Source organism: Alligator sinensis, unplaced genomic scaffold (assembly GCF_000455745.1).
Source record: "Alligator sinensis unplaced genomic scaffold, ASM45574v1 scaffold82_1, whole genome shotgun sequence".
Classification (NCBI taxonomy): Eukaryota; Metazoa; Chordata; order Crocodylia; family Alligatoridae; genus Alligator; species Alligator sinensis.
Genome location: NW_005841860.1, coordinates 2289464 through 2311742, shown reverse-complemented (window position 1 = coordinate 2311742; position 22279 = coordinate 2289464). Strand labels below are relative to the sequence as shown.

The following is a 22279-nucleotide window of genomic DNA, read 5'->3' as shown; positions in this document are numbered from 1 at the left end:
AAAGAGTCAAGTTTTATTTTTGATGCACCTCATATTTTGTAAGATAGTGCCTTATATTTTGTTATTCCTGCGTAATGATAATTGTTGGTTTGTTGACATATGATCCCACTGAAATCCTTGCTGAGACCTCTCCCTGCCACTTACCTGGTGCTTATAGATTTCATAGATTTCATAGACATTAGGGCTGGAAGGGAAGATCATCAAGTCCAGCTCCCTGCCCCAGGGGCAGGAAGTCAGCTGGGGTCAGTCGTTCCCCCAGATCCTGGTGAACACCCCTGATAAATTTATAGGTGGCCATCAGGGGAGAATGACGTCCGGGGTTTTGCTTGAGAAGCATCTATGGATGCAAGCCAGTGTTTTGCTTGCTTTACTGGCTGCAACATCACATTGAAGGCTCATGTTCATCTTGTGGTCAGTCATGACCCCCAAGTCCCTTTCATCTGTAGTGCTAGCCAGCATAGCACTGGCAAGCCTATAAGGATGCTGCAGGTTTTTCCTCCCGAGGTGGAGAACCTTGCATTTTTCAGTGTTAAACATCATCAAGTTCTCATCCACCCATTTCTTGAGCCTGTCAAGGTCAGCCTGGATCGCCCTCCTGTCTTCAGGTGTGGATGCTTTACCCCAGAGTTTGGTATCATTGGCGAACTTGGCCAGTCCACTTCTGACTCCAATGTCCACATCATTAATGAAGATGTTGAACAATATAGGTCAAAGGAAAGAGCCTTGGGGGACCCCACTGATCACAGGGCACCATGACGATTGACTTCTGTCAACCACCACTCTCTGGGTCCGACCACAGAGCCAATTCCCCAGCCAGTGGATCATGGTGGACCCGAAGCCACAGTTGGCCAGTTTTGCCAGAAGGTGATCATGGGATACTAGATCGAAGGCTTTTTTGAAGTCAAGATATATGACGTCAATCTCCTCTCCCATGTCCAGGTAATAGGTCACCTGGTCATAAAAGGAGATAAGATTGGTCAAGCAAGACCTACTTGCAACAAACCCTTGCTGCCTATCCCTCAGGATGTTGCCGTCAGCCATTCTGTTGAGAATGGCCTCTTTAATATTCATTTCTAAAACCTTCTCCGGGATAGATGTCAGGCTGATGGGCCTGTAGTTTGCCAGAACCACTTTCCTCCCTTTCTTGAAGATAGGCACCACATTGGCCTTCTTCCAATCTATAGGCACTTCACCAGAGTGCCAGGAGTTCTCGAAGATCCATGCTAGGGGCTGGGCTATGATGTTAGCCAGCTCCTTGAGTACCCTGGGGTGTAGATTGTCAGGGCCAGCTGACTTGAAGGTGTCCAACCTCTCAAGGTGTTCCTTCATGATGTCAGCATTGATGGAGGGCAGGGAATCTCCTTCACCCAGGCCTCCCTCACACAGGTCCCCCTGTCCCTTAGTGGGCAGGGATGTCCTGTGGGACTGATGAAAGACCAACGCAAAGTACCCATTTAATGGGTTGGCCTTTTCCTGGGCATCAGTTGTCAGTTGTCCCATTTGGTTTAGCAGGGGTCGAATGTTGCCCTTGCTTTTCCTCCGGCTCTCCACATATCTGAAAAAGGACTTTTTATTGTCCTTGATACTTGTAGCTAGTTGGAGTTCCATCTCAGCCTTGGCTTTCCTGGTTCGCTCCCTGCAGGACTGGACCAGTGCGAAATATTCCTCCTTGGAGGTGAATCCCATCCTCCATCCTTTATAGGCCTTTCTTTTTAGCCACAGGAGGTCTGCTAGTTCCCTGGAGAGCCAAGGGGACTGCTGTGCCCTCTTGCTGACTTTCCTCTAAGACAGAATAGCATTAGCTTGTGCATTGAGGATTGCTCCCTTGAGGAGCAACCACTCTTCCTGAGCTCCCCTCCCCTTGGGGTCATGGTCCCTTAGGGCCTCACCGACAAGCCTCCTGAGCTTGTCAAAGTCAGCTTTCCTGAAGTCAAGGACTTCTGTATTGCTGACTGACTTGCCAGCTTTATGGCAGATGGTGAAGGTGATCAGCTTGTGGTCGCTGTAACCCAGCTTCCCTTTGATCATTAGGTTGCTGGTTAGGTTGCCAGTACCAGGTTGAGCAGCACTTTACCTCTCATTGGCCTGTAGTCCTCTTGTGTCAGATAGAGGTCATCCACGCAGGAGAGGAAGTTTTGCGACCACTCGGATTTAGCCAAGCACTCTTGCCATGAGATGTCTGGGTAGTTGAAGTCTCCCATGACAACCATGGACCTGGAGTATGCGGCTTCAGCCAATTCCCTGGCGAACTCCTGGTCAAGCTCTTGGCTTTGGGTGGGAGGTCTGTAGTAGACTCCCACCATTGTGTCCCTTGTGCCGTGTTCCCCATGGATTTTAACCCAGAGGGTCTCCAGCCATCCACCCTGGTCGCCAATGTTGGCTTGCAGGGACCCATAGAGAACTACGCCCCCGCCCCTTTTGACTACTCGATCTCTCCTGTACAAGGTATAGCCATTTATACCTGTGGTCCAGTCATGGGTGAAGTCCCACCAGGTCTCCATTATCCATATGACATCATAATTATTTGTGTTAAGCAGGAGGACAAGTTCCTCCTCTTTAGTTCCCAAGGTCCTGGCATTTCTGTATAGGCAGGAAAGTGTCCCCTTGGGGGCCCTTGCCTTGCCTACCAGTTGTTCCAGGGCTGGGGCAAGGGGGGGGTCCCTAAAATGCCTTGGCCTGCTGGCTTTGCAAGGGTTGCTCAGTGAGCCAGTAGTGGCAGTAGTCCCCCCATCTCCCAGCGGGCTTAGTTTAAAGCCCGGTGGAGCAGGTCAGCCAATCTGGCTGAGAAGAGCCTCCTGTTCTTGAGTTGTGCTTACCTGTACTGATTTATTACTTACCTGTGTTTTACCTGAATTTAGATCCATGGTATAGGATAATAAAGAATTTGTGTATAAGTTGATGTCCATACTATATACCCATATATTATATATAAATGTACATGTATTTATATTTATATTTATCTATTACTAACTTGTGTGTATTAATAAATTTGTATATAGTTAAGTTTCAGACTGTCCTGGCCTGACTCTGTAGGGATGGAGGAAAACTGTGTGCAGCTTTCAGTTTCACCCACAGCACTCTTGCCAGCTAACAATCCTTTCCATTGGAGAAGGGAGTACATACTTGAGTACACCCGTGCTACACTTCTATGTATGTGAGTTCCATTATTCCCTGTAACTAGGTAAGTGAATGCGCGTCATTCACAGAAAAAATACAATACCATCCGTAGAGAGGGCCCTAGCCAGCAGGTATTCTGCTAGGTAAGACCATCCTAGTCTACTCTCTGGAATCTGAATTTGTATAGATAATTATTTGGTAAAGGACCAATACCTTTACATTTCACATCTCAACTGTGTGTGTTAAATCTCAGTTAACTGTAGAGTCTGTAGAGTCAACCTCATTTGGTGTCTCTGAGCCAATGAACATGTATTTATTCTTACAAGTCCATGCTCCAAATCTGGCCATAGGTATTTAAAAACAGGCCCTGGATTTCCCAGTTGAGTGGGTATGTTTGGGGTGGAAAAGGTATGTCTCATTTTCTGTGAGAAACACCAAGAGGTAATTTAGGATTGAGTTTAGGTGTTTATCTCCTTTGAGGCACAAAGACTTAGGCCCCCACCACCTCTTCTTAAAATTTCCTATTCAGTATATGGAGGTAAAGAGCCTGGGTACCTATTTCAGCAAAGCTGAACATTCCAGTGTGAAGTTGCTTTGTTGGTTTATCTTTACATTCCTGGGATATATGTGTCTGTTGTGCCATTGGAGTTCATTGGCAGTATCAGGATGCAGTAACCCCTCCTCTTCACTCAGTGGAGTAGCAATAGGGAGAGTATAGCCTGCAAATAGGGTGCAGGTGTAAACACTGGCAGTGTAAGCATCATTTTGGAAACTATCAGATCTTAGATGCCTTCGCTACGTAGTGGGTAACACAGTTGGTTTTTAAACCAATTTAGTTAAAGCAGTTTAGACTTCCGGAAAAAAAAAAATCTTATTTTGTTCTAAGAATGATTGATTTATTTTGGTTTAGTGTAAGGTGATTAATAATAAGCAAATAGTGCCCACAGTTAGCCTGGTAGAAAGGCTAACATTTCAATGTTTTTTCTACTTTTGACTATTTAACTGAATGATCTTAAAATCATGTTTAAATAGAACTGGTGCATCTCTTTAAGCTAATTCTCTAAATTACCTAGTTAAAAGTCATAAGACCTGAAATTAATAGCAAAATTTCCATGGATTTCAGCTACGTAGCACTGCCCCCTTGGTGCTCTCATGTAAGTAAAATAGTGTGTCTCTATTTTACCTTCAGCAAATATTGCTCTGGTTCTATTACAGAGTTGGTGATGTGCGAAAATGTACTACCTCTGCTCTGAAAAACCCACTGTTCTTTAAAATAAAGCAGACCTAACCTGCAAAATAATACTCTAATTTTCCCCTTTCATCTGAGTACACTTCATGTTCTGAAAGAAAAGTCTGACGACATGTCTACACAGAGAAATTTGCTGGAATAAACTTTGGTTTAATTATATGGTATAGTTATTCAAACTTCCCCCTGTAAACAAGCCTGCAGTGTCTCTCTCATTGTTCTACTGGAAGTGAGAAAATTTGAGGGTAAGGGAGTATTGTTCAGTCATTACAGATAAGCTAGGTTTTTCCTTGTTTACATGTGCCTGGGGCAGAAGGAACAGGGCATAAAGACATCAGGAAGCAGCACAGAGTATACCTTTTCCATCATAGCTGTGCCAGGATGACTCCCCTTGAGAACACACTATTCCAAAATATTGCCATCTACTGTCCTCACAACATTCTGGCAGTGCTGCCACTGCTTGGTCCACAACTGTTTATTCATCAGAGTTACCCCTGTTTATTTCACAGCTAACTGTCCCTGAAGGTCTGTGAAAGCCACATATATCTTTTGATGATGCTGTGACATAGGAAGTACAGGTCACCACTATAATAAGTCTGCTCAGCCCCCAGCCATGGGTCTACAAGTTTTCAATGGTGGAGCAGGTGGAAAAAGATGTTAGAATCTCAATGGCTGTGAAGGCACGTGAAGGCTGCAATGGAATGAGATCCGCAGTTGTCTTGGTCTCCTTGCCATTGGATCAAAGCCCTGTTCTGTCAAGAGTTATGTGAAAACTGCTGTGCAGCAGCTTCTGCATGATAAAAAGAGTCACGCACAGGTGCCAACTTCACAGAGTTGGTTTTGCCATTAAGAATGAACTCATAAACCAACTCAGTGAGTTCCCTATCGGAATTAATGATTGCCTCATTATTCTCTGTCTTGAACCAGCAGGGAGTCAATATGCCACTGCAAGTGTTCTCAACTCCATTCCACAAAACTGAGTCCAGAGATGATCTCAGAATCCCTTCAACCCTTGATGAATTAAGGAAAGCAGTCAAGCAGGTGAAGAATGAGAGAGCATCTGGAGTGGCTGGAATCCCCACCAAAATATTCCAAGAAAGTGAGAGAGGAGCTCACATCACAGTTTCATGCCCTCATCTTAAGGATCTGGAATGATGAGGAAACCCCAGATGACCTCAGAGATGCCATGATTGTGGCAAGCTTCAATAAAGGAGACAAGTCCAACTATGGAAACTACAGAGGGATTGCCTTGCTGTCCACCACAGGGAATATCATTGCGAGAACCCTCCTGAACTGTCTCTTCCACTTGCTGAAGAGCTCCAACCAGAAGCTCAGTGTTGATTTAGGGTACCAAGAGGCACTAGTGTTGTGATCCTCACAGCTCACCAACTGCAAGAGAAATGCCAGGAACAAAGTAACCCTCTCTAAATGGCCTTCTTTGACTTCTCAAACCCTTTCAACTCTGTCAGCCAAGAAGTGCTGCGGAGGATCCTTCTGAAGTATGGGTACCCACCAAAATTTGTCACCATTCTCTTCCTGCTCCATGATGGCATGCAAGCAGTGGTTTTCAGTAATGGATCTATCACAGATCCCTTTGAGGTTAAAATGGGAGTTATGCAAGATAGCATCATCACTCCAACCTTCTCCTTAATATTCCTTGCCGTGATGCTACATCTGACCACCAAGCTTCCAGCCAGAGTGGAGCTAAACTACCAAATGGTTGGTAAGCTGTTTAACCTCAGCTGACTCCAAGCCCAAACCAAGACCACCCCGAACTCAGTCACGGAGCTCCAGTATGCTAATGATACTGTAGTGTGCGTTTACTCAAAAGTAGACTTTCAGGCAATCATCAACATCTCTACCGAGGCATACAAGAAAATGGGACTAACGTTTAATGTTCAGAAGACTAAGGTCCTCCACCAACAAGTTCCTAATGAGTAGGGCTGTGTGAAACGGCGCCATTCTGTTTCGACTTGCGTTTTGATGGAACAGCATTTTGTCTTGAATTTAATTTCGATTCGAAATTGCTGTTCCATTTCATTTCATCGAAACAGCAAAACTGTTTCACCCATAGGTTACAATGGGGAAGCTCAAGACAGCCTAAAACTTTGTCATTTCTAGCCTGATTTGGATGAAACATGCAGAAATGGTAGCCCCTTCTGAGGGCATGAAGCCTGCCAAGTTTTAGAGAGATAAGTGCAGGGGTTTTAGGGAAACAGCACCTCAGAATCTTGAAAGCAACACATACAGATGACATGAGTTTTAAGCCACAGCAGGGTCAAAACTGCAGGCATGCTAGCCCCTGTGGAGGCCACAAAGCCTGCCAAGTTTCCAGGAGATAGGTGCAGGGGTTTGGGGAAAACTGCACCTCAAGCTGCGGACAAGCAAAACTCGTGACATGGGTGACAATGTGTGTGTTAAGGTGCAGCAGGGTGAAAACTGCAGGCATGTTACCCCCTGCTGAGGCCACAAAGCCTGCCAGCTTTCAAGGAGATGGGTGCAGGGGCTTCTGGGTTCTGGGGCCTGCACCTCTAGCTGCTGACAGGCAAAACTCATGACACTGGGTGACACTGTGTGTGTGTGTTAAGGTGCGCCCTCACTCAACTGGCACCAAGGCAGAAAGCAGGGCAGTTCAAACAATACTGCCTTTTATGCAGTTTTTCCATCCCTCCCCCAGAGCACTGGGATTGGAAAGGACCTCAGGAAAGAATGACAGTCACTGGACAGCTACACTGTCAATAATGAGAGCACTCCTTCCCCCTCCCTCTCCTTACTTTAGTTTCTGTTTCCCTGCAGGAAAACCCAGCTTGAGCTTCAAAACTTGAAATGTTTAGAAACTTTTGAAACATTTCAACTTACCTTGTTTAGTTTTGAGGCTGTTTTGAAGCTCTCTGTTTCATTTCAATTTTGCTGTTTTGAGCTTGAAACGAGTCAAAACAGCATTGAAACAAAGCTGAAAGCAACATTTTGCACAGCCCTAATGAATAGTCCCCAGCTGTGGTAATCCAGATCCACAGTGAGACTCTGGAGAACACTGATGTCAGTTTGTGGGAGACTATTGCCCAGGACTGCCCCAAATGGAGAAAGAGTCTGCTGCACTGATCTCAGTACTTTGAAACCTCAGGACAACAGGATTTGGATAAGCAGGAGCAAGAAAAATAGTGTGTCACAGATGAAATCAAGAACCCAGCACCACCCACCCACACAGAAACACATCTGAGATGCAGTAGAGTCTGCTGATCCCAGATAGGCCTCACCAACCATTTTCGGACACAGATAATACAATTGTGAAAGACAATCATCCTAAACTGTGAGGGATTGTCGAAAAGATTCCGAAATATATTTTTATTCAAAATGGCCCTTGTTAAAGACAAACATTTCATTTCCCACACCCCACCATAAATGTGTGTGTGTGTGCGTGTGTGTGTGTGTGTGTATAAAGGCTTAGAGTGTATTGTATATGTACATATGTGCGTGTGCGCATGTGTATTTTCCCTTGGGTTAAGCTTAAAGCTAAAACTGGATAAAAATTTGATTCCTTTAAAAAAAAAGAGAGACAAAATATGTTTTCACAATTTTGACAGTGTTTATCCAATTTTTTACCTTTCATTTGAGAGAAGTTGGTGAGTACTCAAAATTCCTATATAATTTGATAGTTTCCTCTATTCATCAACTGTTATCATGCTGTCATTGATCTAACAGCAACATATTGGCTAAGCCTATGCATTTATTTCAGTTCTAAGCATCTGACTTGCTGCCATTTAAGTCCTTTGTTTCAGTAGTGGACTATATTCCTACTACCCCCAGGAATCCCCCCTCCCCTCCACCATATCTGTCAGGTTTTTTGGAAATAGTTCCCCCCACCAAAGGTGTAGAGCAGGATGTATTAAGCAGTAACCAAAGTTTATGGTAAAATCCATACAACAAAATGTCTGTATCATACACCAATGGCCAACTGAATAGTCTGCCCTTTTCCACCCTCCTTCCCTTTTTCTCCTTCACAGGAACATAGGTCTGAAAAGGGCCTTCCAGGCCAGAAAATCTAGCTCCTTACTCTTTTAGTCTGCTGGAGGTCTTTGAGGGTGTTAACAAGTACATAGACAAGAGGGATCCAGTTGACATAATATATTTGGATTTTCAAGAAGTTTTCAACACTGTCGCTCACCAAAGGCTTAGAAAAAGCTGTCTCACCATGGTATTGGAGGGAACGTCCTTTTGTGGACTGAAAGCCTGTTAAAAAATAGGAAGCAAAGGGTAGAGCTAAATGGTCACTTTTCAGGATGGATGGAGGTTAAAAGTGGGGTACTTCAGGGATCTGTGCTGGACCCAGTATTGTCCAACCTTTTTATAAGCTAGAACTGGGGTGCACAGTGAAATCTCTAAATTTTGCTGATGATACTAATTTATTCTTGGTAGTCAAATCCCAAGCTGATGTAGAAGAACTGCAGAAAGATCTCACCAAGTTAAGTGAGTGGGGGGAAATATGGCAGATGAACAAGTGCAAGGTAATGCACTTGAGAAAAAATAACCTCAATTATGTGTGTACGTAGGGCTGGATTCTGAAGTATCTGTTATGACTCAGGAAAGAGACTCTAGAGTCATTGTAAACAGTCCTCTATAAATATCAGCTCATTGTGCACTGGCAACCAAAAAGCCAATAGAAAGTTGGGCATCATTAAAAAAGTAACTAAAAACAAAACAGAAAACATCATAATGCCACTGTATGAATCCAGGGTGCACCCACATCTTGAGTTCTGTTTGCAATTCTGGTCTCTGAATCTCAAAAAGGATGTACTAAAATTAGAAAAGGTGCTAAGAAGGGCAAGCAAAATGGTCAGGGGTACAGAGCAGTCCCTGTACCAGGAGAGAGTTAGAAAGGCTAGGACTCTTCAGTTTGGAAAGAAGAAAGCTGAGGGAGGATATGATAGAGGTCTACAAAATCATGCAGGGTTTCCTCAAAGTGAATAGGGAACTGTGATTCACCAGGTCCCAGAATATTAGAACTAGGGGTCATTCACTAAAATTAGTAGGAAACAGGTTTAAAACTAAGGAGAAGGGATTTTTTATGCATCTTGTAGTTAACTTGCAAAATTCGTTACCGTGAGAGCTTATAGAGGCAGATAGTATATCCAGGTTCAAAAAGGGACTAGACAAATTCATGGACAATAGATCCATTAATAGCTATTAAACTGAATAGTCAGAGATTAATCTCTTGGCATCTCTAAACTAACAAAAGTGAATGCCAGGGAAAGTAGTGGACAGGGAATAGATCACACTAAAGCAGTTAGAGCTCCCCTAAAGCAGCTGTTCTCAGCCTTTTCAGATTCAAGTCATTCTTTAGGAAATGCCAGCTCTTATTTTTCACTTATTTTTATGTCCACTGAGCTCCACATCTTCTGGTCAGGTGTTCCTCTGCCTGGCTGCATATGTGCCCTCTGTTTTCCTAGCTGCACTGCCATTGTTTCCCTCCTACTACCTGATAGGACCATGTGAAGCTTCGGCAGCTGACTTGGTTCAGAGGAGATGTGGCCCTATTTGGTGACCAAATCTCCAAATCCAAATCGAATCAGGAGACCTATTAAAAGGATGTTTCTTAAGCCTCCAAATCGAATCAATTCATAAGCCTCCAAATCGATTTAGAAAAGATTCCAAAAATTTGGAGATTCTGAAAGCAGACATGCAGGAAACAGAAACTGAGAAGAGGGTGGGGGAGGAGGGGAGGAAGAATGCTCTAATATTGACATCTGTTGCTGGCCAGTGACTGTGATCTTTACCTAAGTTCTCTTCCAATCACCGTGCTGTGGGGGAGGGACATAGAACAACATATAAGGCTGTGTGTGAAGTGATCTATACCTTTTGAGAGCTGTCTCTCTTGGACCAGCAGTATCTGAAAAGTGCTGGCTTGCTATCTAGTCTCGTGGTAGCTAGCTAGTCTCTCTTCTTCTGTGTTTTCCCTGACAGTGTGTCATCACTGTGCACTGCAGGAAAGCACAACATATATTACAGACACATACACATTTTGCAGCACACCAAACATTATGAAGCATCCTGGAAAGGCAGGTGCCAGGTCTTCTGTCAGGGGAGGGAGAGGGGGCAGAGGGACAGCTGCAAGTCCCCCCCGCCCCCAAACATAGATGCACCCTCTTTCCTGGCAGCGATGAGCCTTCTGCTACTAGTGGGAGCAGTGTCTGCACCTGCACCACCTCCACTAACACCAGCAATAACCACCAGCACCAGCATGACAATCTCCACCCCAATTTCAGTTCCCAGTGTGAGCCTTCCAGTGCTAGAGGAGCAGCTAGATCTGGAAGCAGTAGAGCTGAGCGCCATGGCTAAGGAAATTCTGGGGAAGGAGGGGGAATCTGAGTTTGTGCTTCACACCCTTCAGAGTTCTCCTAGAGTCAGCTCTCTTCTGGAAGGCACTTCAAAGGAGGTTGTGGGGGCAGGTGGCTCAGCTCCTCCTGTTGTTATGCCTCTGCCTGGTGAGGAGGGGTATAAGACAGGATTCCCCACCCGCAACCCAGAAGCAAGTGGGTGGTGTAGTGTGGGATCATTTTGGGTTGGCAGATGATCCCAGGTATGCTACCTGCCAGCACGACCTAAAGCAGATCAGCCAGTGCAAAGGTAAGAAACACTTCACCACCACAGCGATTCTGCTGCATCTCAGGAGGCAGCTCCTCCTTGCAAACTGGACATCTATTAAAGACAAGAACACCCAATTACCAGTGGGGGCACATTTCTCACAAGAAAACCACTCTCTCCCCAGTCTCTCAGTCCTGATCCTCAAAGGGAATTTACAAAACACCTTTTCTAGACAAGCCTACAAACTTCACTCCATAAATCTACTGGATATAAAACTCATGAACTCAATATAGACATTGGATTTATGACACACTATAACCTGTCTGGCACCTGACTCCCCAGGTACCGCTCCACTTTTTACCTGGCTGCTACATCCCCCTTCTCTCCCCCTCCCCTCCAGCCTATCTCTCACTCCCTGATGCTTCAATTTACATTTTGACTGACTGGATTTCTTGCCTGCAGCCCAGCCTCTGGGTTCTTTACTATTCATTCCATCCAGGAGAAGCACACACACCAACTGCAGATGCTTCCTCAGGCTGACACAGGGTTTTTAAACCCAAAAGCTTGCTAAGATATATTTCTCCAACTATTCAGTTGGTCTAATAAAAGATATCAGATTGACCCAAAGAACCTTGTCTACCTGTGTCCTTAGACCAACACAGCTATGACCTACACCCCTTAACACACACAAGCCGTATGAGTTTTGCTTTCAAGAATTTGAGGTGCACTTCACACAGAACCCCTGCACCTATTTCCTTGAAACTTGGCAGGCGTCATGTCCTCAGAGCGGACTACCACCCCTGCTGTTTTTACTCAAATTGACAAAAAAATGACAACGTTATAGATATTTTAGTGATTCCCCATTCTACTCTATGGCCGAACCTTCGAACCGGCACTGAATCTAATTTGGCCAAATTGAATCAGGACAGTGACTTGAATCACTGAATCAAATCACTGTCCCTCTGAGTTGGTTGAATCTGAATTGAATACTTGCCACTACACACAAGCATACTACTTGGAGCCCTGGCCTATTGGCTTATTGCCTCACAGCTGGCTCTTGAGTAGTTATGTGCAGACCTATAGCTCCCTGGCTGCCTACTGTCCTGTAGCTAGTCCTTACTCACCTGCCTGCATTTTCCTGTGGACCCTCCTGCTCCATTTGTCCTCTGCCTCTGGTTCCCTGTTATACACCGCACAGCACTCTTGAAAGGGTCTTAATGTACCTCAGCCCTCTGGTTAAGAATCACTGCTCTAAAGCAAGGATTGATGACCTATAGCCCATGGGCCAGATCCAACCCAGGGAGACATTTTACCTGGCATGTAGTCAGGGGGCTTTGGCAATATTTGATAGTAGGGGGCTTCAGCAGTTTTCACTTTTCATGCCACTGTGAGGAAAAGTCAGGGCTGGACTCAATCTCCTGAGGTCCCTTCTAGCCCTACTGTCTATGAAATGTATCAAAAAAGTACCAGCTGCAGGCACTCTCTCCCTGCTACTACAGAGACAAGTGGTGGCGGTGGCTGGGTCCTAGCACCTGCCCATCCCCCTGCCTCTAACTCAGAACTGAAGCAATTTGACTCAAACCCTTAAAAGGTTGCTCACCACTGCTATAAAGTATCCACTTCTGCCACAGTTGGATACAGTATAGTGTGAATGGACCACCAATGGACCATTGATCTGACCCAGTATGACAAAATGTAGCAACAGATGGGACTTTGTTTTTCCTTTCTTTTTTTGCCTCCCATGAAGAAAGGTATCAACTAGGGAAGAGAACTTCTATTGAACTGTGCACATTTTCATAAATAAACAGTATAATGGGCAATAGGAACCAAATAACGCCTTATAAAGATACTGAAAATATTTCAGTCTTTGCCTGTATATTTATTTTGTTTGAATAGGAGAATATTCTGCTAATTAGATGCTTATCTTATGCTCTTCTTATCCTTATAGAAGCATAGAATCCTAGAACTGGAAGGGACCTGTAAGATCATTAGGTCCAGTTGCCTGCTGTGGGCAGGAAGTTATTGGGCTCAAACGAGCTCCACAAGGTGCCTGTCCAGCTTCATCTTGAACACCTCCAAGGAGGGTGACTGCAACACCTCTGTTGGGAGTGTATTCTATATTCTGGTGACCCTAACAGAGAAAAAGGGTTTTTTTTTTCCTCATCTCAGGCCTGAATTTACTCTCTATCACAGGGATGGCCAAAATATTGCCTTTGGGCTGTATCCAGCCCACCAGGCCATACTATTCAGCCTGTGGAGCCCCCAAAAATTTTAGTAAACTAATATTTATTTGCCTCTGGCTCTCTGTCAAAGCTAACTGGAGCCAGGGGCAATAGGACCCAGAGGGAGCCCTCAGCAGCTTTGCAGGCTTGAGCTGCCCAACCCCACCCACCCCCAGCCAGCTCCCTGCTTTCCTGCCCCTGCCCTGCTCCAGCATCACGTGGCGGTGGCTCCCGGGCTGTGGCTCCCTGGGCCATGGAGCACAGGATCTTGCTGATAGGGGGAGGGGATGTGAGTGTGTGCATGCGCACATTCCGCAGGCACAGGGGCAGAGTGTGTGCGAGGGGAGGTGTGGGTGCATGTGTATGGCGGGGTATGTGTGTGGGACTCACCCGATGAACACACACACACCCCACCATACACATGCACCCACACCTCCCCTTGCGCCACCATACACAAACCCCAGCCACCCTTCCCCATACTCACCCACACCCCACATATCTACACACGTACCCACATGCTTCCTCAGCCCACACACCCGCAGCCCCTACAAAACTATACCCACCCCCAACAATATACAAGAGTAAGACTTCATTTTAAGCTATTGTGCAGTCACCTCTGTGTACACTACACAAACGCATGTAAATATGGACAAACATATTTTTTGAAATCAAATTAATGAATGTTGTAGATGTTCAATTTTTAGAATATAATTTGGTATTTTTCTGGTTCTGAGATGGCAAAACCCCTTGCTGAAAGGAGTACTTCCAGGGGGCAAGGGGAGGGCGTTCTTGTGGCAACGGTCAGGGGTTAGAGGGTGAGACTTCCAGTCACAAGATGGGGACTAGGAGACGAGGCATCCATGAATGGGCAGGGTCTACCCATGCAGCCCTGAACAGCTTGCCAAAACTCGGTGTGCAGCCCTGTGCCCAAAATAATTGCCCATCCCTACTCTGTGAGCTTCTGCCCATTGATCCTTGTCCTCCCTTGAGGTGCCTTCCTGAAGAGTTGCTGCCTTAAATTTTGATTCTCACCTCTGACATATTTGTATGACAATTAAATTTGGCTACATCCTAGACAAGGCAATAAAAAAAAAAACCAGACTGCATATTACATCACGGTTTCCTACCATACAAATCCAGAAAAAGAATAAAGAAGTTTCCACTTGCTTTAAAGCTTAGATTTAAACTGCGCCCCCTCCCTCCCCAAAAGTAACTTGTGCTAATTTATTCTATAGACTAGTAAAACTCAGTTGTTCTTGAATTTTTCCTGTGGGTAACCAGAGCTTAGGTTTACTTCAGGTAGAATTAGTAGGCTGTTATACAGAGTTTTGTAGAGGTTGTCCATTTATAATTCTTCAGTTTGTAAAACACACCAGTGAAACCCCATTTCACACTCTGTGCGGGCCCCTAACTCTAAAGGGGTGTCATTTATTATACATAATGGTCTAAAGCCATAGACCACCAAACAAAAGTGCCTTTGCCACTCTTCCAGCAACAGATTTGATCAAATTGATTGCAGGAATATAGGCCATTGTTTTAATTCATTGTACACAAAATAGGAAGCCTGTTCTTTAAGAGTATTAATTTATTTACAGGCCTAGTAAGAAAAGTTTGAAGTTGTCTAAAATACGGCAGTTTGCAGATGAGTGCCCAAAGTTTGATTCTAATTAAATTTCAAGGATTTTGTTATTTTGCAGTAGGAAAAAAATAATCACTTGGCAATAATACTTTTCAAGTTAGTTTAAATTGCAGTTGTTCTTTTGAGTAATTGTTGTAAAGTTAAGAACCAGAGAGACTTTATTTAGCCATGTCAGTCGCAAGTCCAGCAGAAGGCAGGGTAGATTGGCACTTTACAGACTAATTGAAGTGTGTGTGTGTGTGTGTGTGTGTGTGTGTGTGTGTGTGTGTGTGTGTGGAGAAGGGCAGTACTAGAAGAAGCAAACAAGCAGAGAACCCAGAAGAGCAAAACTAATGGAAAAAAAGTCCACAGTCCCTGATTAAATCATACTTAACACAATCCCGTCTGTGGATGATTTCCACTGTTTCCCATTCAAATCGGTTTTTAATGGTTAATGTCTAATAAAACTACCCTGGGGTCAGCAGTGTCTAGGGAGGTTAAGTGTTCTGCCAGAGGCCTTTGAATGGGAACAGGAATTTCCTTATTGATAAATGTTTAACTTTTCACTATAAATTATATTTATACTTCGCTTTTAACATAAGATTTGCCACTAGCTCTACCTGTTGTTAAATTTGCTGAATGCTTTCCGTTATAAGACCTTGTAATTTTGTGACCTGCAGCAGTTTGGGTTGAAATTTTACATGACTTGTTTCTGCCTCAGATATTTTAGAAAATTGCACCCAAAATGGTTAAGCTCATTTTGAAAAAGAGGCAGGGAAATTGGGCTGAGTTTTATAAGTCTTTTAAAGACTAATTAACATATTATCAGGAAAGATTAATATGATTTCAGCAGCTAAAATCTCCACGGGTTTTGACCTCACTGAAGATACCTAAGATTTTCATAGCTCTAGATGTTGACCTGACTCTGTATACCCCATCTCCACAGTGCTGTTGAGCATGTTCTAGCCCAGGACTATGGGGACAAAACTAGAGGTTTCAATATAATGGGTTCTCTGGGCCAGTGTGGAGGCTGACCTGAAACTGAGAGTAAGAATCTTGTTGCCCTTGGGGTCTCAGTGCTTCCCATGTTGGGCCTTGGCAAAGTGGAGGAGGAAGCTGTCCAGTTTAAATGCAGAGGAAGCAAAAGTCAGGTGAAGAGGGACGAATGAAATTAAAAATTGTAGGCAGGAAAGGTAGTGAGAGAAACTGGCTGAGCAGGGAGACTGGAACTTGAAAATGAAAGGGAGGAGGCTGTGACTAGAACCAGGATAAGTGGGAGACTGGAACTGAGAACCCAGTGATGGAAAAACACTATTTTATGGGGCAGAAATCTTTGTGGTAGATCTAAAGGTTGCAGCCTTGCCAACGTCCTCCGTAGCTGTCAGTGGCCGTGTTTACACGAGATGGTGACTGCACAGTTGTTACTGCATGCTCATTTAGTACTTGTATAAACTTCGCAGTAGCATCACCAAATGGCTTTTAGGTGATGCTGACTGTAGCAGCTCCTTCTACGTGATGCTATTGCGCAGTAGTAACAAGCTACTCTGTGGTCAGCGTCTTGTGTAGGTGCTACATGATGGATTTTGCCTCCAGTTTGTTTATTTTAAAACCTAGGAAATTGCACCAAGAAGATCAAAAGATGATGACTTGCAAAGTCAAACACTCAAAACTTAGGAAATGACAGATTTAAGATCTCCTATTTGGTCCCTTGTGTGAAGGCATTATGACACATTAATTCTAATTATGATACTATTAATTCAGGCATCTCCTACCTTTTGAGTGTTTGACTTTGTATTTTTAATAATGTCATAATGTGTTGTGTGTGTGTGATAGGAATAGAAAATGAACTATTTTCCCATCCTCATCAAGGTCAAGGTTGAGACACATGGCAGGGCAGCATGGGAAATTCGTTAGTGTTGTTCTCTGGGCTTTTCCTAGTCATGCACCTATTCTAAATCCTAAAATTAGGATACACATACATGCGCGCGCGCGCGCACACACACACACACACACACACACACACACACACGTACACGCTAAATTGTTTATACATAAACCTAATGAATATTACACTATGTTTCAGGTTCACAAAACAACAAAATTATTAGGGGAAAGTAGTATTATTAAGGTTCCCACCATACTCAATACCTTTCACTCTGGTAGTTTCAATTTAAGCACACTACCTTCACTTTGTGCTCCTACTGCATATTATTGCAAGGAAAAAGATAAGATAAGCTGACAAAACAGTCATCAGAGATTCAATGAAATCAGGATAAGTTCTACATGATGAGAGGAGCTATTAATATTTTAGTGGCTGTCTTCCCTACAGGCACCAGAGAATTACATCACTATGTATATGGTATAAATTGTCAGTGATCAATAGATTTAATGTACTGAGGGTCCAGGGAAGGATTTTTCAACATCTTGGTTACTGAACAACTAGATTTGATTATGGAAATAAAATAAAGTGTCTATAAAATAAATAATTGAAAACAGATTTTAAGTACAGATCATACAGAAACACCAGACTCCTGCATCAAATACCGCAGTTGGTTTTATTTAAGCATGTTGTTTTATTTAGCAGAATAAAACAGTTTGTTACTTTAACTAAAACCGTTGTGCATGGTTTGAGAACACCAAAATGATGATGTGTAAGTGTTAAAGTGGCACTTTAAATTATGTGACCTCATTTTATTTCTGAAAAGTCAAAATGTAGAAAGCTGAAGTCACATGCATTTGATAATTCCAAGCAACTCTTGATAAATAATACATGCTCTTTTTCCTTCACTGAGAACTCTCTCTGACTGCTCCAAAATCCTTTCAATGCAGGGCCCAGCCTCCTATCCCAGAGTGCACTTCAGCTCAATTCCAAACCTGAAGGGTCTTTCCAGTATTCAGCCAGCTACCATAGCAACCAGACCCTTGCCCTGGGTGAAACAGCGGCATCACAGCTCCCTGCCCGCAGCAGTCAAGCCCGAGCTGCCATTCAGAGCTACAGCCAGGTATGTTTGAGAAGTAGCCCAGTTCATTTACACAACACATTGCTGAAAGATACTTTGGGAATGTAAATTTATTGTATGTTTTAGTGACTTAATGAATCCTAGTAAACACTTTTTTTTCTCGTTCTTTTGGACATTACAATTTCTGTAGCAGAATTTAGCCAGCACCTTGGCTTGTAAATCTGAAACTGCTGTGCCTTTCAGAGTAATAAAATAATGCTGATTTAAAGAAGATATTACAGGCCATTTTTATTTACCTGCTTAAATATAGATTTTGGCAATTAACTTTTAGCATCTTACATAATGACTCCTAAGCATTAATGAGTAACTATTATTTGTTTACTGTAGTGACCAAGAGTCCTAGTTACAGGTCAGAACCACATTGTGTCATTATACCTGTTCTTTTGTATCTTTTGCGCCTTCTTTGAATATTGGTGAACTAACACCCAGTTCTGGACAAATGGTTAGTAAAATAGCATTTGTTAAAGCTAAATTGTAGCCTTGCTACAACCTCAATGATATCAGTACCTGTTACTTGGGAAAGCTGTTAGTGGAAAGGAGCCCAAACTAAAGTTGGATGATGTACACAATCAAAAGTTTGAAAGTGATGCACAATTCAATGGAGAGAAAATGTATAGCCAAGCACAGAAGTGTGATTTCATGCATTCAGATCATCAAAGGGCTTGATCAGGTTTACTCTTCCTTAGTCAAATATATTACCTATTACGAAATACAAAACACATTTTTCAGGTAAATCATGCATATATTTCAAAAGATTTGGAGGCTTGGTTCAGACAGGGATGCATAAGCCTCATTGCTCACTAATATTCTTTGCAAATCAAATTTCATGACAGCTTTCCTGATTTTATCCAAAAGTTCTTGGCTCTGTCAGTCCTCCTCTTTTTTCCATGACACACCACATCTCTCTGAGAAACTCTTGTCTTCAGTTTAGACAAAAGCTTCTAGAAATATTTATGGTTCTGTATATCCTGATTTGTCCCTGGCCCAGATAGCACAAAACAGGAAAAACAAATTTTAACAATGGGTTTTAGTTCCATTTCAGTTTTATTAGACAATCCAGGTTATTTCTGAACTTAACTAAATTGATTCAGCCTGTCCTACTTCCCAGGCCTTGCACTCTATCACAGGTGTCCAAGAAATAGCAGAGAAACTCCTGCAATGGTAGTGAGGCAACCAACATCCAGATATTTGATATGTACTGCAGATTAGTCTCTACTCGATAGTAATTTGATCCACCAGTATTCTTGTGAATGGGTACTGAAGGACTTGGTTGTATAAAACATCAGACTCATTCCAGCTTCTTTTTGTGTCTAGCCTTTTAGACAACGGTTTTCCCAAACAAATTTTAGGCAGGATTAAATTAAGTTTTTCTGGCTAAAGCCATGGTAGGATATTGTTATGTGACAACACTGCGCACGTAAGACAGGAATAGTGTTGCGACTTGCAAAGCTTTACGAAGTGTAGAGGGAGCTAGGAAGGTGTTATACAGTCACTGCACAGTTGTGGAATATAGGTAGACATACCAGTCATTTCATTCAGTGATGTGACTTGAAAAGCCTCCTGCTCTCAAGTCTGCAAGATAAAAGAAAGCACTGTCAACTAAAATATTTGCTATATTTTTAGACATTACTTCTTTCTTGCACTCAAGGTTAAAATTCATTCTGTAGAACTGTAGAGGAATTAAAACATACTGGCATGTCTGTGCGAGACACTTACCACACAGTAGCCTAATAATTATGGTATTGATAATTACTGCACAGTAGCCTAATATATTATGGTATTGATAAATAACTGTAGTTACTGTGCATTTAGTTAGTACTTCATTAAGTAACTACACTAAATGTACAGTAACTACTGTGCATTAATGAACATGTAGATGCACCCACAGATGCTTAATGGCTCTCTTAAATGTTTTAGTGGGAATATCCCTGCTCTCCTGCTGGACTGCAGCAGAAGGACAGCCCCCAAAAGGCCAGTTGCAGTTTGGTAGATATTTTCAAGACCTTTGCTTTGTCGGGGAAGAGGTGAATGGGGTGTCACGGCATGAGAGAAATAAGGAAACACTCACAAGAGCCTTTCAATTTAGAAGAATGCTCATTATTTGTATTTCTACAATTATATGTTATTGTATTTCCCTGGCAGAAAAGGAAGGTCCAGATTAAACCCACTGGATAAATGGAAAGCTCTAAATATATATACTTCTAGTTTATACATTTACAGGAAACAGCCCTAGTTTTGTTTTGAAGAAATTGAATATATATCATCCAGTATAAAACAGTCACACAGGTCACAGCCAGACAAGTGCAGACGTTTGCACCATGCACCGCACCTACTTGTTCCTGGGGATGTGCACACTGTGGTACACGGCAAGTTACCCCAAGGAAGGTAGAGGAGTCCAGGAGCAGCCCTGTGCTGGTCCAAGCACCCTTACCTGGAGTCCTGGGGGCCTTCTGGGGTTCCCAGCAGCAGTGATCCCACAGGGCAGAGCCTGGCTTGCAGCCCCAGTGTGGCTCTGGACAGTCCAGCTCCACTTTTCAGTGGCACACACTGCCCGTGCATGCACTGCTCCATTTTTTTTCCCATGGATTTGTTTGCCCACTAGATATCCAGGGGTCAAAAAAACCTACAGGGAAATAAAAACCAGAGCAGCACGTGCAGAGGCAGCACACCCTTGCAGCCTGGAAAACACCTGACCATGTGATATATGGTGCTGCAGACATATTCATGGTGCCACATACTGCATGGCCGCGCTCATCTGGACATGCCAACAGAGTGCATCATCGTAGACTAAATGAAGAGAGTAGATAGGTAAATGATAATTATGGTATTGATAAATAAGTAAAAATGGCAAGAAAAACAAGCTTCCTCTTTCTATTACCTCAGGCTATATACTATATGTATATATGCCTCTGGATTTTATATGTTGAAAGATATTGTCTGTAACCAGTTCATATGCTTTTCTTGGTATAAATTGAAAAAAATTGAAAAATATTGAAAAAGAATAAGACTATATAAAGCCTATTATGCTGTGTCATCCCTCTAAGGGCATCAAGCAACAGTGAAAAAGCAAATAAAAAGATATTTTAAAACTTTCAATGTGCCCCCCTGCCACAGGCAGGAATGAATGCTGAGTTCACAAGACCCCAGACAGGTGATCGTCCAACCTCCTCTTGAATTTGCCCAAGGTAGGAGCAAGTACCACTTCCCTGGGAAGTTGGTTCCAGATTTTGGCCACCCTAACTGTAAAATATTGCCTTCTGATCTCTAACCTAAACCTCTTCTCCATCAGCTTATTACCATTGTTTCTTCTCACCCCAGGTGGTGCTGGGGACAAAAGGGCTCTACCTATTTGCTGTTGATCTCCCCTGATGAGTTTGTAGGCAGCCACCAGGTCTCCCCTCAGCCTCCTCTTGCTGAGGCTGAACAGGTTCAGGTCCCTCAGTCTCTCCTCGTAGGGCCTGTCCTGCTGCCCTCTCACCAAGCGGGTGGCCCTCCTCTGAACCCTCTCCAGGCTGGCCACATCCCTTTTGAAGTGCGGTGCCCAGTACTGGATGCAGTACTCCAACTCTGGCCTAACCAAAGTTGCATAGAGGGGGGAGTATCACCTCTCTGGACCAGCTTGAGATGCACCTTTGGATGCATGACAAGGTATGGCTGGCCTTGCTGGCTGCGGTCTGGCATTGGCGGCTCATGTTCATCTTGGAGTCAATAATGACTCCAAAATCCCTTTCCACCCCTGTGCTTTTAAGAAGGGGACTCCCCAGCCTGTATGTATGCTGTGGATTCCTTCTCCCAAGGTGCAGCACCCTGCATTTATATATGTTGAACCTCACCCTATTCTCATCTGCCCACTTTTGTAGTCTGTCTAAATCTATTTGCAGCCTCTCTCTCCCTTCAAGTGTGTCCACCTCGCCCCACATCTTAGTGTAATCAGCAACCTTGGACAGCATGCTTTCCCCCCCCTCGTCCAAGGCGCTCATGGAGATGTTAAACAGTGCGGGTCCGAGGACTAAGCCCTGGGGTACCCCACTGCTCACATCTCGCCAGGCTGAGTACAACTCGTCCAACACTACTCTCTGGGTGCGCCCCATCAGCCAATTTTTTACCCATCCAACTGTGTAGTCATCAATGCCACAGTCACTTAATTTATTGATGAGGATGGGGTGAGAGACAGTGTCAAAGGCCGCCTTAAAGACTAGAAAGACTACGTCCATGGCGACACCATCATCCAAGGATTTAGTTACTTGGTCATAAAAGGCAATCAGGTTGGTCAGGCAGGACCTGCCTTTGGTGAACCCATGCTGATTACCCCTGAGCATGATCTCCCCTGCAGGCCCCCCACAGATGTGCTTCTTGATGATTCTCTCCAAGATCATCCTGAGCACCAAGGTGAGGCTTACAGGCCTATAGTTACTTGGGTCCTCCTTCCTCCCTTTCTTGAAAATTGGGACCACATTAGCTAGTTTCCAATCCC

At 43.7% G+C, this 22279-nt stretch overlaps 1 protein-coding gene across 1 annotated transcript in view; it reads left to right on the top strand.

Annotated features, from left to right (window-relative positions):
• Window positions 1–22279, top strand: part of CTNND2 (catenin delta 2) — a 554610-nt gene that overhangs the window by 30040 nt on the left and 502291 nt on the right. Inside the window, exon 4 of the mRNA XM_025215651.1 lies at window positions 17615–17787. Coding sequence (XP_025071436.1) covers window positions 17615–17787 — 173 coding nt within the window. The remainder of the gene's footprint in view (window positions 1–17614; window positions 17788–22279) is intronic.